Source organism: Ascidiella aspersa, chromosome 2 (genome assembly GCF_963924565.1).
Source record: "Ascidiella aspersa chromosome 2, kaAscAspe10.2, whole genome shotgun sequence".
Classification (NCBI taxonomy): domain Eukaryota; kingdom Metazoa; phylum Chordata; class Ascidiacea; order Phlebobranchia; family Ascidiidae; genus Ascidiella; species Ascidiella aspersa.
Window position 1 is genome coordinate 15,425,322 of NC_139448.1, and position 18,463 is coordinate 15,443,784.

The 18,463-nt window shown below is 38.5% G+C and overlaps 2 protein-coding genes across 2 annotated transcripts; both read left to right on the forward strand.

Moving 5' to 3' along the window:
* Positions 1-5,054: 5,054 nt before the first annotated feature.
* On the forward strand, positions 5,055-13,390 carry LOC146163923 (desert hedgehog protein-like). The gene is made up of 4 exons (XM_083380631.1): positions 5,055-5,563; positions 10,293-10,422; positions 11,064-11,195; positions 12,678-13,390. Exons 1-4 carry the CDS (start codon positions 5,264-5,266, stop codon positions 13,388-13,390), a joined length of 1,275 nt encoding a protein of 424 aa, XP_083236757.1. The 5' UTR covers positions 5,055-5,263.
* Positions 13,391-13,448: 58 nt separating this feature from the next.
* LOC146163924 (dynein light chain Tctex-type protein 2B-like) lies at positions 13,449-17,775 on the forward strand. The gene is made up of 4 exons (XM_083383153.1): positions 13,449-14,558; positions 14,769-14,887; positions 15,180-15,280; positions 17,610-17,775. Exons 1-4 carry the CDS (start codon positions 14,477-14,479, stop codon positions 17,773-17,775), a joined length of 468 nt encoding a protein of 155 aa, XP_083239279.1. The 5' UTR covers positions 13,449-14,476.
* The last annotated feature ends 688 nt before the right edge of the window (positions 17,776-18,463 follow it).

Sequence of the window (18,463 nt, forward strand, 5' to 3'; positions counted from 1 at the left end):
CAGGAAACTGCGTCTATAGCGGTCGCTGCGCTAAGTACTTTTTTATGCGATTTGTTTCATGTAAAGACAATGTTACCCTTACTAAAATGCTATCTTAAATTAAGTCACATCTCTATTTTATGTAAGCATAACTAAGTATACTTCTTTACATTTTCTAAAATAGTTAATCAAAACACATTACAGAAAAAAACAAATATTTTGTAAATAGGCTACATAATCCCGACGCATTCCTTAAAAGAAAGCATTTCTATTTAACGAAAATTAAAACTTGGAAAGTTAGTTTTGACGTCGGTAAACAACGTTTTTTATACGACACGTATGACATTTTGATTCGATTGTACTTCAGCTCAGTCGAAAAAACTGTGTATGATACGCAAATTCGTCTAAAATCAGTTACCTTCAACGTAAGTAGGCTAATTGATGTTGTTTCTACCTCACGTTTAACGTTTTAATAGGGTTCCTTTGACGTTTGTATCAACGCTAAACAATATTAATGAAATGTTTTAATTTATGTATAAAATAGTCTAAAACAAGTTGACCTCGATGTCAGGTATATACCTTGTTGTATACGTCACGTTTAACGTTTTAATCCGGTTGCATTGTGGTTTGCCGTAACCTTCGAAATGACTACGATCATTTAAGATGTTGCAAATTTGGTCGCGTTTTAGTTTTTCGTAATGTCAAGAAATAAAGTTATTGGAACTTTTGAAAATAGCATTTAAAATGGTTTCAAATAAGTTATCTTCAGCGACAGTTATCATTGCTTTTTGCATATACGCCACGTATGATGTTTTGAATTGGTTATATTGAAGATTGTAATAACGTTGAAAAATAACGTTATATTAACGTTATAAATGACGTATAAAATAGTCTAATTCTAAACACAACTAAGCTTCGATGTCAGTATTTACCGTAGTTTTTACGTCACGTGAAGTTCTAATTAGATGGCTTTGTTGTTAGTTACAAACCAAAAAATAACGTTATTAAAAAGCTTAAAATCACGTCCAAAATGCTGTCAAAGAAGTAAGCTTTGACCTTAGAATTCAACATCATTTATACCTCACGCGTGACGTTGTCAGTTAGTTGGATCTTAGTTTGACGCAACGTCAAGAAATAACGTTATTAAAACGTTTAAAATTACATCCAAAACGGTCTTAAATAAGTTAGCTTTGACGTCAGAAATCACCGTTGATTGTACGTCACGTATGATTTCCTAAATTGGGTCCATTGTGGTTTCTCACGACAACGTATGACATGAAATCAAGTTTACTTTGACGTGAGTAATTAACGTTGCATGTACGTCACCTATGACGTTCTAAATTGGTTACATTAAGGTTTGTAATAAGGTTGAGAAATTACGTTATTAAAACGTTAGAAATGATGTACAAAATAGTCATAAAAAAATTATCCTTGTTACAAAAGGTAACGTTGTTGTTACGTCACGTTTCACGTTTTAATTATATAACATTGTAGTTAGTCAAAACGGTAAAATGACGTTATTATAACGCTTAAAATGGCGTCCTGGTCTCCAAGAAATTAGCTTTGATGTCAAAATTTAATGTTGATTGTACGTCACGTATCACGTTGTAAATTAGTAACATCAATGGTGGTCACAAAGTTTAAAAATAATGTTAGCAAAACGTTCGCTCTGACGTACAAAATAGCCTAAAACAAGTTATTAGCCTCGAAGTAATTAATTAACCTTGTTCGTACGTCACCTTTGACGTTATAATCAGGTTACTTTGTGGTGCGCCACAATTTTTTAAAAGAATACCATTGAATTGAAAAAACGTTTAAACGACGTCAAAAGTGGCTGAAAAGACGTTAGTTTTGACGTCAGTAAACAACGTTTTTTGTACGTGATTTATGACGTTTTAAAATAAGTTGCATTTGGTTTGTTTCAACGTTACGAAAGAACGTTAAACAAACGTTTGAAGTTAAGTTAATTGTGACGTCAGAAATGAACGTGAATTCTACGTCACGTATGACGTTCTAAGCTGGTTGCGTTATAGTTTTACGGAACGTTAAATATATAGCGTCAATTAAACGTGTAAAAGACGTCTGAACCGGTTTAAAAATGTTAGATTTTACGTCAGTAATCAACGTTATTTGCATGTCACCTATGACGTTGTAAATTTGTTTCATTGTGGTTCGTCGCAACGTTAAAAAATAACGTTCCACAAACGTTCGAAGTGACGTCCAAAATGATGTAAAACATGTTAAGATCGACGTCTGTAATCAACGTTGTTTGTACGTTACAAATGACGTTGAAATTTGGTCGCATTGCGGTTTTTCTTAACGTTAATTTTGACGTTAATGCTACGTTTTACATTACGTTTTGATAACACGGCCTCGACGTATTTTCTTAACGTTCGTTTGGACACATTCCCACAACGTTTACTTAGTTTAAAAAAAAAATCCGAACGTCGAAAATACGTTGTGTGTTAGCTGGGAATGTATAGGCCTAATTTGTAGGCCTGTAACTTAAAAAGTTTCAGTTAAGCGAAAAAATTAATACTGACACGCAACAAAAATATTTTACTTGTTGTAGATAATTTTTACTTTATCAGAAAAAATATGGGCACTCTTAATAATGATTTAGGTTTCCCAGTAATATCCAATATAACATGTGTTATTTCACGTTTCTAAACAGCACACTTTTTTTTCTGCTCGTTGATTGTTTTCTTCGTCAGGTGGCGCATGGCAGTCGCAATACCAACCATATGATAAATGTAAAAGTTGTAAGGGCACCTAATTTTATTATAACATTCATAATATTTTTTTCACAATGGCGAGAAAGTAATCAGTTGTTGTAAAACTCAAAACTGTCACGATTTTAACAAATACTTAACCCCATTGCAGAACACTGGATAAATGTCATTCAAATGTTGTGCCAAAAATCTATATTAAACGTTTTAGAACGTAATTATTTGTGCCCGATGAGCAACTGCGATGCTGTAGGTTTTTACGTATTAATTTATCAATACATTTTCATTTAGTATTATCAAATATTTTGTTGATTACGAAAGTAAATGCAACAGTCTTAATCTTTGAAGCAATTATAATTCACAATTTAAACGGAGGCGAACAAAAAAAAACAGGATGCCATGAGATTTAATTAAAAAGATAATTAACATATTAGAGAACTAATGTAAATATTTTTACCCAGTTCAAGATTAAAACAATGTCTCTTTGCTGCTAAAACAATGTTCTATTTCTTGTACGTCACACACCGGGGGTGTATGTTTGCTTCTTTTCGAACTCGGCGCCCAAGTAAATACCGCAAGGCCGCTAGAAACCCATACTTAAGTGCAAAGCGCCACTAGCAAATATAACTATAAAGGACAATCATTATACTGTACACAATACACGCGGAAGCTGTGGCTTGGTTGCAAACAAAAGCCTACCGGTTCCTTATCGGAGAACTCTTGATAATCCCTTGATGTTCAGAACTTAGATATGGTGTTTTAAGCTTCTTTGCCTTGTGACTTTGGTTCCCAAGATTGTCGATTGACAAACAAATATCGTCGTCCGCCTCCGAAGCCTCCTACAATAGGATCTACCTCTTTGCCTTTGCAGTATACTATTGAGTTATTTCTTGTACACCGATGATGAAGTAGCCAACTTTTTTTGCACAACCTTGTCATTGAATCGTATTCCAATTAGATATTTTTTTCAGTAGGACGAACAAAATAACCTAAATTATTGAGGTCCACAATCAACACTTCAAAAGATACGAACCGCGTCCCACCAATTGAGTAGCCCTAAGATAGGCCGTTTCATATTGATAAACTTTGACAAACAGTTATAATCCTGGCAGCCCCAAAACTGCATTGGGGTAAAATATGACAATAGGAAAACTGCATGTGGTTACACAGTTCGAAGAGTTTTTAAGGAATGTTTTGCTAGGCTAAGTTTGTTCAATTGATGTTTTTAACTTTAATTGATGTTTTTTTTTTTTTAGTTTTAACTTATTAAGGGAAATGTAGTTGACCTATACATATAAAATAAATTTGTCATCATAAAAACGCTAGCTGTGTTTATTCACCCTTAGAGGTAGGCTACTTGATTTTATTTATAAAAAACCCACACTTTTGTCAAATTAATTCAGTGATTTAATATCTGTGTATACCACAGTATGCTATGCTATGACGTAAAGTAATGTTTTTTCGTCGCTCTTCAGACAGCCGCAGACGATAAAAAATCTTTGTTGTTGGCTTTCCCTGAGTGTTTCTCAAAAAGGCGAATTAATAACTTGTCTAGAAGCGAGAGACCCCTCGAAGGCGACTCAAGACATCTGCGGCAAATCTTCGCAGCTGGATAAAGGAGTGACGTAGAAAGGATCTGCTGCGTCACCTGTCTGCCCATATTGGAAATAAATTATTATCTCATGCTTTTGATTTTAACCTGTATATATTATATACCGTTTTCAGTTACGACAAACACAATGTACGACCGCTGTCAGGGCCTTTTATAGCAAGTTAAATAAGGACTTTAAGCAAATGAAAAACATTTTTTGTTCTGCGCGATATATAAAGTTTAAATTAGACAAATTTAAGCAGGGGAAACAAACCTTTTTTCGCACTAAATAAGCTCGCAAACACAAATATCACTAGTTGGCGAAAAAGGGCCTTGTGATTCGGTATGAGCAAAGGAAAGGCAATACTCGAAATTCCAACTCTAAAAGTTGTTTTATTTGACAATAGAACGACTCAAGACAGTCTGGACGCTGTGGTGACGCGACGGAGCAATTATTGGGAACACTACTGTGGATAAGTATATCGTGGATTTGTTGAGAAAATGCGCAAGTTTGACTCAGTTGTGAGTTGTGTACGAGTATAAGACGACCACTACGACGATCAAAAGGTGGCGTTTTACATAGAGTGTTCTCTCGCTTCTCGCATAAGCTTTGCTTTGTTTGCTCGACGTCTTAGCCGTTTGCATCGTTACACGGGATAGCCGCCAAACAAAGTCAACAAGAGCAACACCGCGGTGCTTCCACGGGCTTAAATCGCGCACAACAGCAGAGCGACAGGAGGAACGCGGCGTGTTACAAGCTACAATCGTTTTTGTCGTGAAATCATCAGCCTTCGCGCGTCGGCCGTATAAGACTTGAGTGCAGAAAGGAGGGGAAGAAGAGAGTGCGAATTCCCACCAAAAATCGACTTGAAAGGGCTGATCGCTGGTTTTGTTCGGAAGAGCCTTATAGATGCGGCATGGACCGCGACCTGTATGGATGAATTGGCCAGTTGCTGCTTGAACGATGATGTTTGTTCACACCTCTCCAGTCCGAGCGGTCGCCACCTGGCTGCTTTTGATTATGGCATGTTATGCATGCAACCCCGGCCCTGGTACCGGAAGGCGACGTGTCAACAGGAACGCGAGGCCCCTAAGGATAGGCGAGAGTGTTCCAGCTATGTCGGAAACAACACTTGGGGCAAGCGGTCCCAGTGAAGGTCGAATAGTTCGTGGCACTTCAAGGTACGCTGCGTTGCAGACCAATGTGAGGGCCAACGACATTATCTACGATCGGGCGAACGAGAGGCTGCACCTAATGACAAAGGTAGGTTTTGTCTCAAGGTATTTTCGTTACGCAGTTTACCGTTTTTAATGTAGGCTAATATCGCTTGTTTCCCCACATTTTGTTTTATAAAAGTGCTCCAACCAAAACAATTTTAATAAATGTTTTCTGGCGCATGTTTCTATCCTAAACAAAAAAAGCTGGTACAGTGGTTTAATTTGCATTGTGTTTTTGATTAAAGCATTAAGCACTTCCGGGAGTGCTTTAAACATTTGCCGATCAGCAAAGAAATTTGTTAGAAGTGAGCTGACTGGGTAGGCGAGTATATTTCTGGTTTTCAAACTGTTTACTGAGGCTGTTTATCCCGAATGGTCAACTGTCACTAAGTAATCAAACTGATCCACCCGTTGATATGGGCCGATCGGCGGCCATTTTAAAAACGTTCACACGCGAATTCGCAACGTCAGCGACCGTCTTACAAACAGTTTCAAAAGTCGAAACGTCAGAGCTGAAAGGTTTGCACTTTAAACAAAAAACAATCGCAAAAAGAACTAGTCGGTAAACGGATAGTGACGGTGCCGGCTTCTCGTCGGTTGTAACCTGGGGAAACGCCTTGTTTTGCTCTGCGTAAATGGCCATTACCTATATTTAGGTGCATGGATATACAACTAAACTGCGACATTAGTTACGCCCTTTACGGACAATCGCGGTGATAAGGTGGAGTTTATTTTGCGAAATACTGTGGCACGACGAGGTTGGTCGGAGGCAGGGTTATCAGCATCGGCAGCCAGTTGCTTTATACTCCGAGTTAATATTTAACGTTTGACCGAACCGGAAACTTTTACGATATCGATCTCCTCCTGCCTTGCCTGCCTTTACGGGTGTATAGTACGTCACGTCACCGGCTGGGAGAATAAGTGACGGGCCAGACTTTACGTCACCTATCGTTTGTCCAATGCTCTCGCGAATGAGAACGGCCGAGCCGACGCATTCACACACCCATGTGCGCGCACGCCATTTGCGGTTACCGCAGCCGATTGTCCGCAGCACCGCAAAACTAGTGCCGTCTCAATGCTATACATGCGGTTACGCAACCGCAACGATTGATCTAGATCTAGAAAAATCCACTCTCTCGGCAAACAAGCCCGCTGCCTTCGGTGCCTTACAAGCTGTCGATTGAACTTCCCCCAGAAGTGGCCCGGAAGCAGCAACGACCGCTCGTCATTTGGCGTCAGCAAAATCGAGCGACGGCTGTCCAACCTTCTCGGTTCGCAAATAGTCTCGTTTTTTTGACCGCAGTTCCATTATTCCATCTGCGCCGGCAAATGTTGTGTAAAGGGAGAAACGTGTGCCGGGCGAATAAGGCGACGGTACTTTTTTAGAGAAAAAGAGTAAACTTGAATATAAATGTTAGATTTTCAACTTTATATATCACCGGCCTGCAATAGTAAAACAATTTTTTGACAAATATTTAAAAAAATGATTCTTGTGAAGGTCATAAAATAGGTTGAAAATAAAATCTTTAATACTAAAAAAAATCTTTTTGATAATCAAAATTATACATGATAGTAGAACTTTATAGTCCCTTTTCTTATCTTGCGCAGATTTTGACAAAATAATGCAACAAAATTTTATTTTGAAGCATGCGATAAGAAAACCCCATTACAAAAAAACACGAAAAAATGTTTGAGGGTGGCTGTAGTGTGTTGCTGATATGTGTGTCAAACGTTTTTGTACTTCTGCCAAGAATTTGTTGATTGATCGTGGCTGCGAGATCAAAGCTCGGCCGAGGTAGCAAAGATTTTGGTTGCGTTTCAAGAAGGGTTACATTCCAATTTTACTACGGGTCTTATATGACATATTTGAAAATGTCTTGCCTTTGTTCATTTTACTGCTTCTGGCGTACGATCCCAAAAACACAACGTTTTCCATTAAACCAACTACGTTTCGTCATGTGACAAACTTGAAGGACAGCTCTTCAACCGGTTCACAATTTTGCTATATATATAGGGCAGATACAACCGTAAAATATATTATACGTGACCGTTTTTGAAAAAAAATTAAAAAAAAAAAAAAAAATATTTTATGTTTTTCCTATTGATCTTGTCTTTCTCGATTGGCATAAATAGTGATCGTCGTTTCACAACTGTTATAAGATCACATATAAAACAAGGTCACTCAGACTCACTTTTCTGTTGCTTAACCCTGGCAAACACGTCGATGTTTTTACCCAGTTTTCTATACAAGCAAATAAGTTGTTTACTGATATACACTTCCGTTGTTAAAATGAAAATACAAATTTTAAGTAATACCCGTATGTAATTTTACCACGATTAGACAAATATATCAATAATAAATTAATGCAGGTTGTAACAGCGATATTAATATTAATAAATTGAACAGAGTAACTTGAAAGCTAACAACTTCACGTTCTTGAGAACATTTACCTAGGTTAATAATTAGGATACAAAAGGGTTTATAAAATTTTCTACGAATAATGCCTTTTTGTTGTCTCAACCCAACAACCAGTGCCATAAGTGCGTTTTTTTGTCGTTTAATAATGCCACGAATAATGATTAATCTGTATAGTTTGCTTCATTACGTCAGATTTTCTTATGTATTGCTTAATTGTGGTGGCACAGGTAACGGTCGTTTTAGTTGTTTGGAATTTTATTAGGAGGAAAACATAATTAATCATCACGTAAAAATCACTTAATTTGAATCCAATAACTCTTATAGTCAACTCTATTAGATTAGTTTGTCCCGCTTTCGTCGTTCATTTGAAGAGTTTGCCTTTCTTAGCGGCTTCCCCGTTTGCAACAAATTGACAAAACCGAGTAAAACGGTTTACTGCATACCTAAACCGATTGTAAGTTGTAAATCAGTTGTTTTGGGGGCAATTGTCCTGTGTTACAATTCATAAATTGTTACATTTAACGCTCTTAGTTAGCCCCGTGCCGGTGTTGTTGACCTAACGAGCGGGCGTACCATTCTAAACATAGGATGTTTTGGTTTGGTGTTTTCTCAGAAAATAGGGACCAGGCACAGACAAAAGGTCGCTACCCAATCGCGTTTGGCTCAATGACGGCCCTGAAGCCTTGGGTGCGCTTTTTCACGGTTGTTGTGACTATATGATAACGACTGACGTTAATTCCAAACCCACCTCGAGTCGCCGCCATTCAGATTTCTTCGCAGTGTTAGGGCAACGCGAATCCTTGACAAAACGCTGGCCGCTTACCGAAGCGAGGTAAGTGTAGTAAACTGCGAAGTTTGGAAAGCACTTCAGATTCGCCCAGGTCCCCACTTATGACTTTCCCTCTTTATAGGAAAAAGCCCTTAATTGTCAGCACGGCGAGTCGTCTTTACTTGATTGTATGGATCAGTTCGTAATATCCCCTGTGGCCCCTTTATGGTTGTGTTTGCCTCCCCCTTTAGTGATAGCCAGCCAAGTTTATGTTTCACATTTACAATACTGTCTATACTGTACGTATTTAAACTAAAACACACCTAAAAAACTATATAGGGTATCACACAGTTAATTCGGGATGAAAGCTATCAAATCTTAGGATAGAAAAAGTCGCATTTGGTTTCTTAAAAGTTAAAACCCTTTTTTGGTTCTAATTGTGTGCAACTGTCAAGTCATTTAAGGGGGATTTATGTTCCCCCAGTACCATTACTAGGTATTTATAGTCAAGTAGGCCTATCCGTTGTGGGATGGGTAAGGGTGTGAGAGGCACTTTACATGAATATGTATTAATAGTCACCGAAGGGTCTTCACCGCAAATTTAATGTAAATTTTTTACATTTTTTTTACTCCTTGAGGATCCTCTTATTTAAAATTCAGCACCTATCTTTTGCTTTATAATGGGGGACAAAGATTAGGATAATATTCCATTTTGTAATTCTCTTCACTTCTTGGATGATAATTTTTAAAGAAACATACGATGTAATTTGAGAAAACGATTAAGCATAAATATTTTAGCCATGGTTCGTCCACCCAACGAAAACTTTGGCTCGAAAAAGTTTATGATGTGTTATGTGTAGGAAGTTATCTAGCAGCATGAAACTGGGATGCTGCTGTAAACTAATAAATAAATAATTGTAACTACTTCCGCAAAATGATGACTACCCACATCAGTTATGTAAATCAATTTGCCAGTTGCCGTTTCCCTAAAAAGTAAGCTAAAAATGATAATAAAATCAGAAAGTAATGCAAACTATTAAATCGCGAAAAACGTTTCATGGTTCACGGTGATTGAAAGCATTTTTGAAATACGAATGATCCAAAATGTTTTTTTTTTTCGAGAAAATATTTTGAAAATTAATTTAAATCAATATTTGTCGCGTGCGAACAACGCAGGGACTTAGATTACGTAATTTATTTTATGTGGAAACAACAAACATTAGCTATCATAAAATTAAAATGATGGGGTCACGTAAACTCGCACTTTGACCTTTTTAACATTAATGTCGCCATTTGAGTGCAGCAATGTCGTACAAGTCACAAAAACCACAAAAAGAAGAACATGGAACACATACTGTTGAGAAACGTCACACTTATAGTTAGGCACCAGGAAGCTAGACGCTTTAAATATAAATTCCCTATAAACTTGAAATTCCCTAATTTCAGGAAAGAAACAGTCTTTGTGGTAAATTACTTAGTGCTCTGGACCTTACCTTGGTGTGTTTTCATCTCGTAGTCTATGTTCTAAATGGTTTACCGTTCACCGAGATGGACCGGTCTTATAATAACCCATTTTTTTGTTGTTAGAGGTGCAAGGACAGGGTGAATGCTCTCGCCCTTTTGGTGCAAAGCCGATGGCCCCGTCTGAGGCTTAGAGTTTTAAGATCCTACATCGACCATCAGATCTACAAACTGGAATCACCTTTGCATTACGAAGGTAATAACGATGCTGAGTAATAGCCAAGAAAGGGAACGATGAAACAGTTCTACACCTACGTTTATTGGTATTTACTTTTGACTATACACACCCCGATTTCTTCATATAATATTGATTCGAGAACTAATTATTTATTTACAGCAAATATTTTAAACAACTCCAGTAGCGGATATTCGCCTGTAACATCTGTAACCACTGAAAAGTTAGAAATTAAGTTTTAGGACTATATGTTCATTAACGACTTAAACGCATTTTGAAAAATAATAAAATGGAGAATAATTATACCTAAGTTCACTTTTAAAGGGAATAAGTTTTGAAATACATATCGTTGTGTGTTAAACAGGCCTTCGCTCAGCATAAAAACGGGGTTTAGCAAACTTACTTATATAACTACCCGACCCCGCGCCACTTTGGTGCAGGTCGTAATTCTCACTCGCGCGAAGTCAACAAAAAACAGTATTAACCCTATACCACTTCGCCCTTTAAAAACGTCGCGCGACCCCTGACGCAGTACCATCACCGTTTTGGAAACGGCCCGTAAGTATGCGGCCAAACCCATCTGTCATCAGCGCTTGTTTGTTGGCATCGCTTTATTGCGAATTGTCGCATCGTCAAACCTTGTCGCTTTTGTTTACCTGAAGGGCGCGCGGTGGACTTTATCACAAGCGACAACGACCGAAACAAAATCGGCTATCTCGCCCGCTTGGCGGTGATGGCGGGCTTCGACTGGGTCCGCCATAAACGAACCTTCGTCCACGCAAGTGTCGTAGCAGGTGAGCGGCGCAAAATTAACGCTAAATCTTAGGTCTACCATATTTATGACGGTAACAATGCTGATAAAATTTACAATGGCAGACAAGACCTTGGTTTTTGGCGGATACGAATTATTTCTTTATCACTATCAATATTCATCAAAAGCTGATTTTTATTTTTTTACTAATCCTTATCCTACCTCATCCCTATTACAACATAAACCCACACTGAAGTATACTTTAACATCCAGGAAAACATATATAAACGTTATATACATCAACAAACGGTGTTTTGCCAAAACATCCAACAAGTTTGTCCCATTATAAAATCTTCCAACTTTTACAAACCAAAACAAAAAATGTGATTTGCAAATCTATATATTCGGGATTTAGAATGAGTTGACTTTTACTTAGAGATGCGATTTAAACGAAGTCAATAAATCCTTTATAAATCACTTGAACATATTTAAGGCTGTTTTGCAACTTTTTTACCTTATACTTACGAAAGAAACGCCTATTTACCAATTGTAAACCGACTTTGTGTCATGTTGTCAAAAAACAAATGCTTTAAAATTAGTCATACCAATTTAAATAAAAGGGCCAACCTGTTTCGGATTAAAAACGTTTTTAAAATACATACCCAGTCACACTTTTTTGTGTTGTACTATGAAAAACCTATTGGGCTGTGACCAAATTGACTTGTTCAAACCGTTTATACCGTGTTGTTAGGCAATTTTAAGTACAGAAACTTTTCAAAAGACGTTAAGCTTCTTTCATCTCTCGTTAGAAGTATACATTTAGGGGAACAACTGTTTCTCTTTTTAAGAGCCGAGAAAATGCGTGTGTGTTGTGTGTGATTTCTCAACGCGAGCCTTACGTCGTTTTTTGAACGAGTTGTTATTTTTGGGCATTAGCCGTCCATCGCAGTAGCAGCCTGTTCAAACAGTAAGCGGAAATTTCAAAGGAAATAAACTCATAACCACACGTGAGGTGCGTATTTCACACAGCATTATGATGGATCGAACAAAGCACCGACAGTTGCACAGGCTTTACGGGGTGAAACAAACCCATCGCACGTTAAGCAATCGGGACGCTAAATAAAAGTGTATATCGTTGTATTTGCTTACCCGCGGCACCTGGAAGAAAGCATGTCCATCGAATGTGCTCAACAATGACAACATGAGGTTTATCAACCGATGCCAAAACCACGTCAAAACTAACAGTATATGTGTCGGTTACACAAACAGTTCGGGATCCGTTTGGAGCTTCCCCCTAAATCGCCTTCATAGATATAATCTCCAAACCATAGAAATAATCCCCAAACCAAATGGTCACATACTGTATAAAGTTTTGTTGAACATCTATAAAGTTTTATAAGACCAAACAACCATTTAACAAGCGTTATTTAAACCGAAATTAAGACTTTGATGGTCATTAAATTTATAACTATTTCCAATGTCTGATTTGCAGTGAACTACCTTTATTTTATACCTATTTATTCAGAAAACTCGGATATGGAATTGTACGGTGGGTGCTTCACAGCTGACAGTTCCGTGCACCTTAAAAGCGGAGAAACAATACCAATGAGTCAACTGAAGGTCGGCGACTCTATCCTGGCTTCCGTAAGGTCCAGTGGCGCACTGCAGTACAGCGAGGTGGTTGCCTTTCTCGACAAGGACTCATCAGTTTCAAGTAGTTTCATCGAAGTCAATACGGATCGGGGAAAACTGACCCTGACACCAAACCACATGCTTTTCGTCGCTGACCAGTCGTGCATGCCACGCAACTCTACTACGAGTGAGTCGGGCCGAAGCTTTACGCCGGACTGGCGGAACTGCGCAAACGCAATTCACGCGTCGCGCTTAAAAGTCGGCCAAATCGTGTTCGCAACGCCACCGGGCGGACTAAAACCTATCGGTTCGCTGACGCTAGCAGGCGCCAAAGTTGCGGGGTTAAGGCGAACGCAGAGACGCGGCGTTTTCGCTCCCTTGACGAAGCACGGAACTTTGGTGGTTGACCATATAGTGGCGTCTTGCTACGGCGTTTATTTCAGCGAACCCCTGGCGCATGCCGCCCTTTATCCGTTAAGGACTTTTACATTTTTTCAGCTTTCAAGTACCATGGGTAAAAGTGATGCAGGCATCCACTGGTACCCCAAAGCACTTTTGCAAGGCGCCCTAACGATTTTGCCAAAATCCATGTTTCAGCTTGTTTGATTGCGAAATTAGCCTATCCCAGTTCAGCTATAAAACTTGGCAACAGGCTAAGAAATTACTTTGCTGTGGTAGAGGTTGGAGCAGTTGTTTACTACAGCACACGTTTTCTTGGCTATCTCTTGTTCCGAATTTTGTATAAATCGTCAACCGATGGTTTCACTTATTTTCTGTTAGTCTTACTAAAATGTTGTAGAATTGTTTTATTATTTTTGCACATAAATTACTGATTTTCGTTTGTGAACTTTTTATTTACGCCAGGTGTTCTTTTAATCCCCCAAAGCATACAATGCGTCCGTTCTGCTGACCAGAACAGTTATTTTCTTCAAAGTATGGACGTTTTTATTTTTACCACAGCATTTAACCAGCCACAAATTTCCTGTGAAGATTGTATTATTTCTTTAAAAATCTCTTTAAGTTTTCGCATGAATTTAATTTGTTCCAAACGTATATAGTAGGATAATAAGTGGTGCGCCGCACAACCTTATCAGTGACGTAAGTATTCTTTTTCAAAAGCGCAACCTGTAAACTAAGCTTTTAAAGAAGTTTTCAATTCGTTTTTTTTTCAATGCTAGTTCATTGCTGTTTCCTGTCACAATAGTTTCGGTGCTCGACAATACGACGACCCGTCAAGCCCTACGGACACTTGGAGTGGCAGCGGTATGCTACGGGAATGAACGCTCAAGCGCCGGTGGAGCGGATCTGATCAAGTATAGTCCTTATACCTCAAGAGTGCCAGCTCATTTTGTCGCATCGACGTCGTAGCAGTACAGTCTGTCGAGTGTTTTTCACCCTTTCGCTAGAAAGTACCCTTTCTCTTCGCTTTTAAAAGTTTCTGTCGCTTTGTGTTTACTATTTTTCTTTCCTTGATTTGCTTTGCTGGCGTTGTCAATCTTCGTTCTCTTACCGCCGAACGATGAACCGATTCTACACTTAATGGAATTATAGCGTTCGGAATAAAGAAAAACGACTAGTCAAAAGGGTATTCTTAAAAAGGCCCCAGGAGTTTAGCTTACTCGTGCAGCTTTCACAGCGGCCTTGTTATATTAAGTAATTAAAACTTCTCAGTATTGCAAGGTAGATGCAAATATGAAAAGCAAGAAAAAATCTTCATCAAGACAGTCAACTGCCAAAACTAATAAATCACTCGCCAATACGTCGAACAATGCACGTACGTATAAGCTTTTTAACAGTTGTAGTGTATATTTGCAAAAAATACAAGGAAAGGAGATGCACAGGCTGCAACTATGTTAGAACTCTATAATCTAAGCTGTTAGCACGATTACCTAAGCTTTATAACAGTAAAACCTAAATATGAGTTGTTTTTGAATTATTGAACGGACTTGCCGATAGTTAATTGACACAAATTATTTTACCGCAGTTTGTAACGAACAAACCCAAGACAGCACATCTCAGCAGTGCAGGCCTACAATCCTATCATTTCCCTGTGAAAAAATCAAAACAATTGCTCAAAATATTTTGGAGAGTGAATTATTGCAGGTTATTGTCCGACTAACTTACTGTATAGCTGACGTTTTGTTATGCTAGATGCGTCCGATTTGCTTTGGTTAGAATGTTACAGAATCAAGTTGAAATTATTTAAACCCGAGGCAGGACAATGTGAAAAAGGAAACTTTCTTATGCAAACTAAAGACATGACAAACGCCCTTGTCATTCCGCTCCCCACCTTTTTACTTTTGGCCTTAAACTAAAATATTGAAATGAAATTAGGCAATACTATTTAAGTCCGAGTCATGACATTCTGCTGCTATTATTATTTGAACATTTTCAGACCACTCAAAGTTCTGACGAGAAGCAGAGATTGACTTTACGGGTGTGCGAACGCATAAAATTCAATGTAAAGGACTTGATACAAGCGGAAGGTGGTTCGCGGTGGGCATAAAGTTACTTGTAATGGTGTTTTGCTTTAATAAATGAAATCTGTAATGCACTCTCAACATATAAATGGTGGTGTTAACGTTTTACCTTCTTAAAGGCAATGCAATGAACCAAAGTTTATGTTTTAACAACTGAGACCAGAGATGTCTGATTTTGGATATTTTGTCCGATACCGATATCCGAAATTTAAAATTGCGATGACGTCATTGCTATAAAACTTATCAAACTAGACAAAATTAAAACGTTCGAAGGATTTCTTTTAGATTCTTATGCCCTAATAAGTTTAGTTACCGCCAGTTGTTAACTTACTAATTTTTCGTAAGATTTCCTTTCAAGGTAGAATCGTTGCGTTAGTTTGCAAATTATAACTAAAATTTCTATACCAATTTGGTATCGGATCGGTATCGATATTACTCTAGTATCAAAAGACTGCCGATACTACCACTTGGTATCGGTCCCAATCCTATATTATCGAACACCCCTTAATTAAGGCCCTTAAGTTGTTGTAGGTCATAGGTTATGCTGTACACTGTTGAAATGCAAAATATTGAGTGAAAACCTGACTTCGAAATTAGCTTCTTAAAGAGTCGGGTTAGAAAATTCCAAAAACATTATGCTGTATCAGCTTAAATCAGGGGTCACTAAACTACGTCTCGCAGGCCAAATACGGCCAGCACAGTCGACCTTGTTTCGCAATAAAAATGACAGTTCAAATGTTGGCGGATGCAATTCAAACGAAATTTTGACGAAATTTTAAACTTACCAACAATCTATTAAAGCTCAATACAGATTTTGTTGCATGTCCTCCCTTTAACGATAATCAAGTTAATAAAGCTTTTTTTCATATTCGGCCCGCGATCGTCAGTCTTATAGTTATTTAATGAAAAGGTTTGGTAAACCCTATGAAATTTAAAACTAAACGACAATTTTATAAAGCTCAATCTTAATTTTTAAAAAGTACATCATTTTAAATCCGGCCCGCAATCGCTAGTCCCTATAGTGCAGCGTTTCTCAATCGGTGCGCCGCGGCGCACTGGTGCGCCATGGAAGGCTGCTAGGTGCGCCGCGAGCGAAAGAAAAAAAACATGCCGAAACCCGTCCAAAATTAATCTGATTAAGACTTTAATGAACAAAATAACGTTTTTAGTCTCAAAGATTAAAGCCGGAAGTCCCTTTAAAGATATGCAAATGTAAAACCTAATAAAAAATGCAGGCAATTCAAGAGAAATATCTGTACACCTCAAAAATTTCGCGCTCGCTTCGCTCGTAAGGTGCGCCGCCACGTTTTCAAACGTCTCTAGGTGCGCCCCAAAGTAAAAAAGGTTAAGAAACACTGCCCTAGTAAAATCCGGCCCTTCATGAAAAAAGTTTGGTGACCCCTACTTTAAACCACCATATGGTTGCACATGTCATACATCCATATATCTGAATCACATCGTAGTTTCTTTGCCGTTTTTCGTTCTTTTAAAATGTCTCATGTTTTTTTTTGATTGCTACAGTCTACATGTAAATGCAGTTAATTCAAAAATAAATATTGTAAATATGAAAAAGTAACACTCTCGCAGATTTTCGTATATTAGAAAACAGTGAGCGACATTTATGAGCATTTGCCAAACGGCATATTGTATAAAACAGTGCTTATATACCAACCAGTGGGTCGCAAAGCTATTTCAGGAGGGTCGCGAAGCATTTCTACGTGTTACAGTTTTTTATTGTTCGGGAAATTATTGCATTGTCATTACTTAAAATTTATGGAACAATATCACAATTACTTAACAATTAGATATGTTGTATCGCACTAGCTTTTCCAGTACGTACGCGCAGTGTTTTTTAAGGCGTTTTGGGGGACCGAAACGGTCGCCCAAATTTCTCCAGCGGTTTCCCAAATTTTGGACTTGCAACTATTTGGTATTTAAATGAAACACTTGCGGTCTCTTAAAACTACTTAGCGGCCACCCAAACCAAACCTTAAAAAAAACCTGCGTACGCCAGTAATAAAGATGCAGGTTATATGTGACTTTATCCGTTTGGTCATGTCTTATTGTGTGTCGCACAACATCAAATGGGTCGCAAACCTAAAAAGGTTGGGAAGTACTGGTATAAAAGAAAGCAATACTTGTAAAAACACATAAACTAATGGTGACAATGACATTCTTGAAACCAATGTAAAACAGCTCATTTGTGACTGAAGTAAAAGGCGCTAGCGGACGATTTAATTGGCTTTATCTGTAACGCCAAATTTCCTTTATCTGTAACGCCAAATGACTATATTCATTAAATTTAAATATCGGTGTTTTAAGAACAGTGTTTGCAATTGGCGCAGATACAAGGTCGTTGTCTACCTTCTGCTGGGCGAATCCGTCAACGCCGACTTCCTCTGTGTCAGTCGCTTTATGTGGGACAAGTCGACGGACAACTTCGTTGAAGCGACGTGGAAGAGCGGCGACAAGTGCGCTGTGGCTGTCGTGTACGGCGTTTACCAAGAATAGCTATTTTCTTTAATTGCTTATTTGTTTAAAATTTCACTAACGGGAAGCCAGACACTTACGCACTACTGTTACGCAACAATACATCTTTTTAAATAATGCTGATAATGTTTTGACAACAGTGAAACAAATTTAAAAATTAATTTTCAGTTGTTATGGTTCGCGGTAACTTTCTGGAAAAAGTGCTTTAACTTTCGACGAAAAGCGTCTCCCAAAAAATTGCAAGTTGTTACTGTATATATGGCTGCGCAGTTTAACCAGCCAGTCGTAATTGCGGTCATCCGTATGCGGTTTGCCAGATGTTGTTCGGCGCTAAAACGTCATATTGGCAGCGCCTAGCCGGGACAACGACCCGAACGCCCTGACTCGACACGCCCTCGGCGCCTGCGTGATTCCAAGCCTCATCACACTGCCGAAAGGCAATGTTCTTCACTGCGTTGAGCATCAGACCGTCCATAGGAATTTCGGGACGCTTCTTGCATTGTGTCTGACGTTTTTGTTCGGCACGGCTCTGGCGAAGTTTGGCTTGTTTGTCCAGCTTACGCTTTCGCGTGGTTACAACCAGCAGTGAAACGGCGGCAGATGCAAGGCCTGTGCACAGCAGGAGTACACCGGTCAGGTAGATATAGAGGTCGGTACTTGTGGTGCTAATCTTCATGCAGACGACACCAACGACGAACAGCAGGAGGCA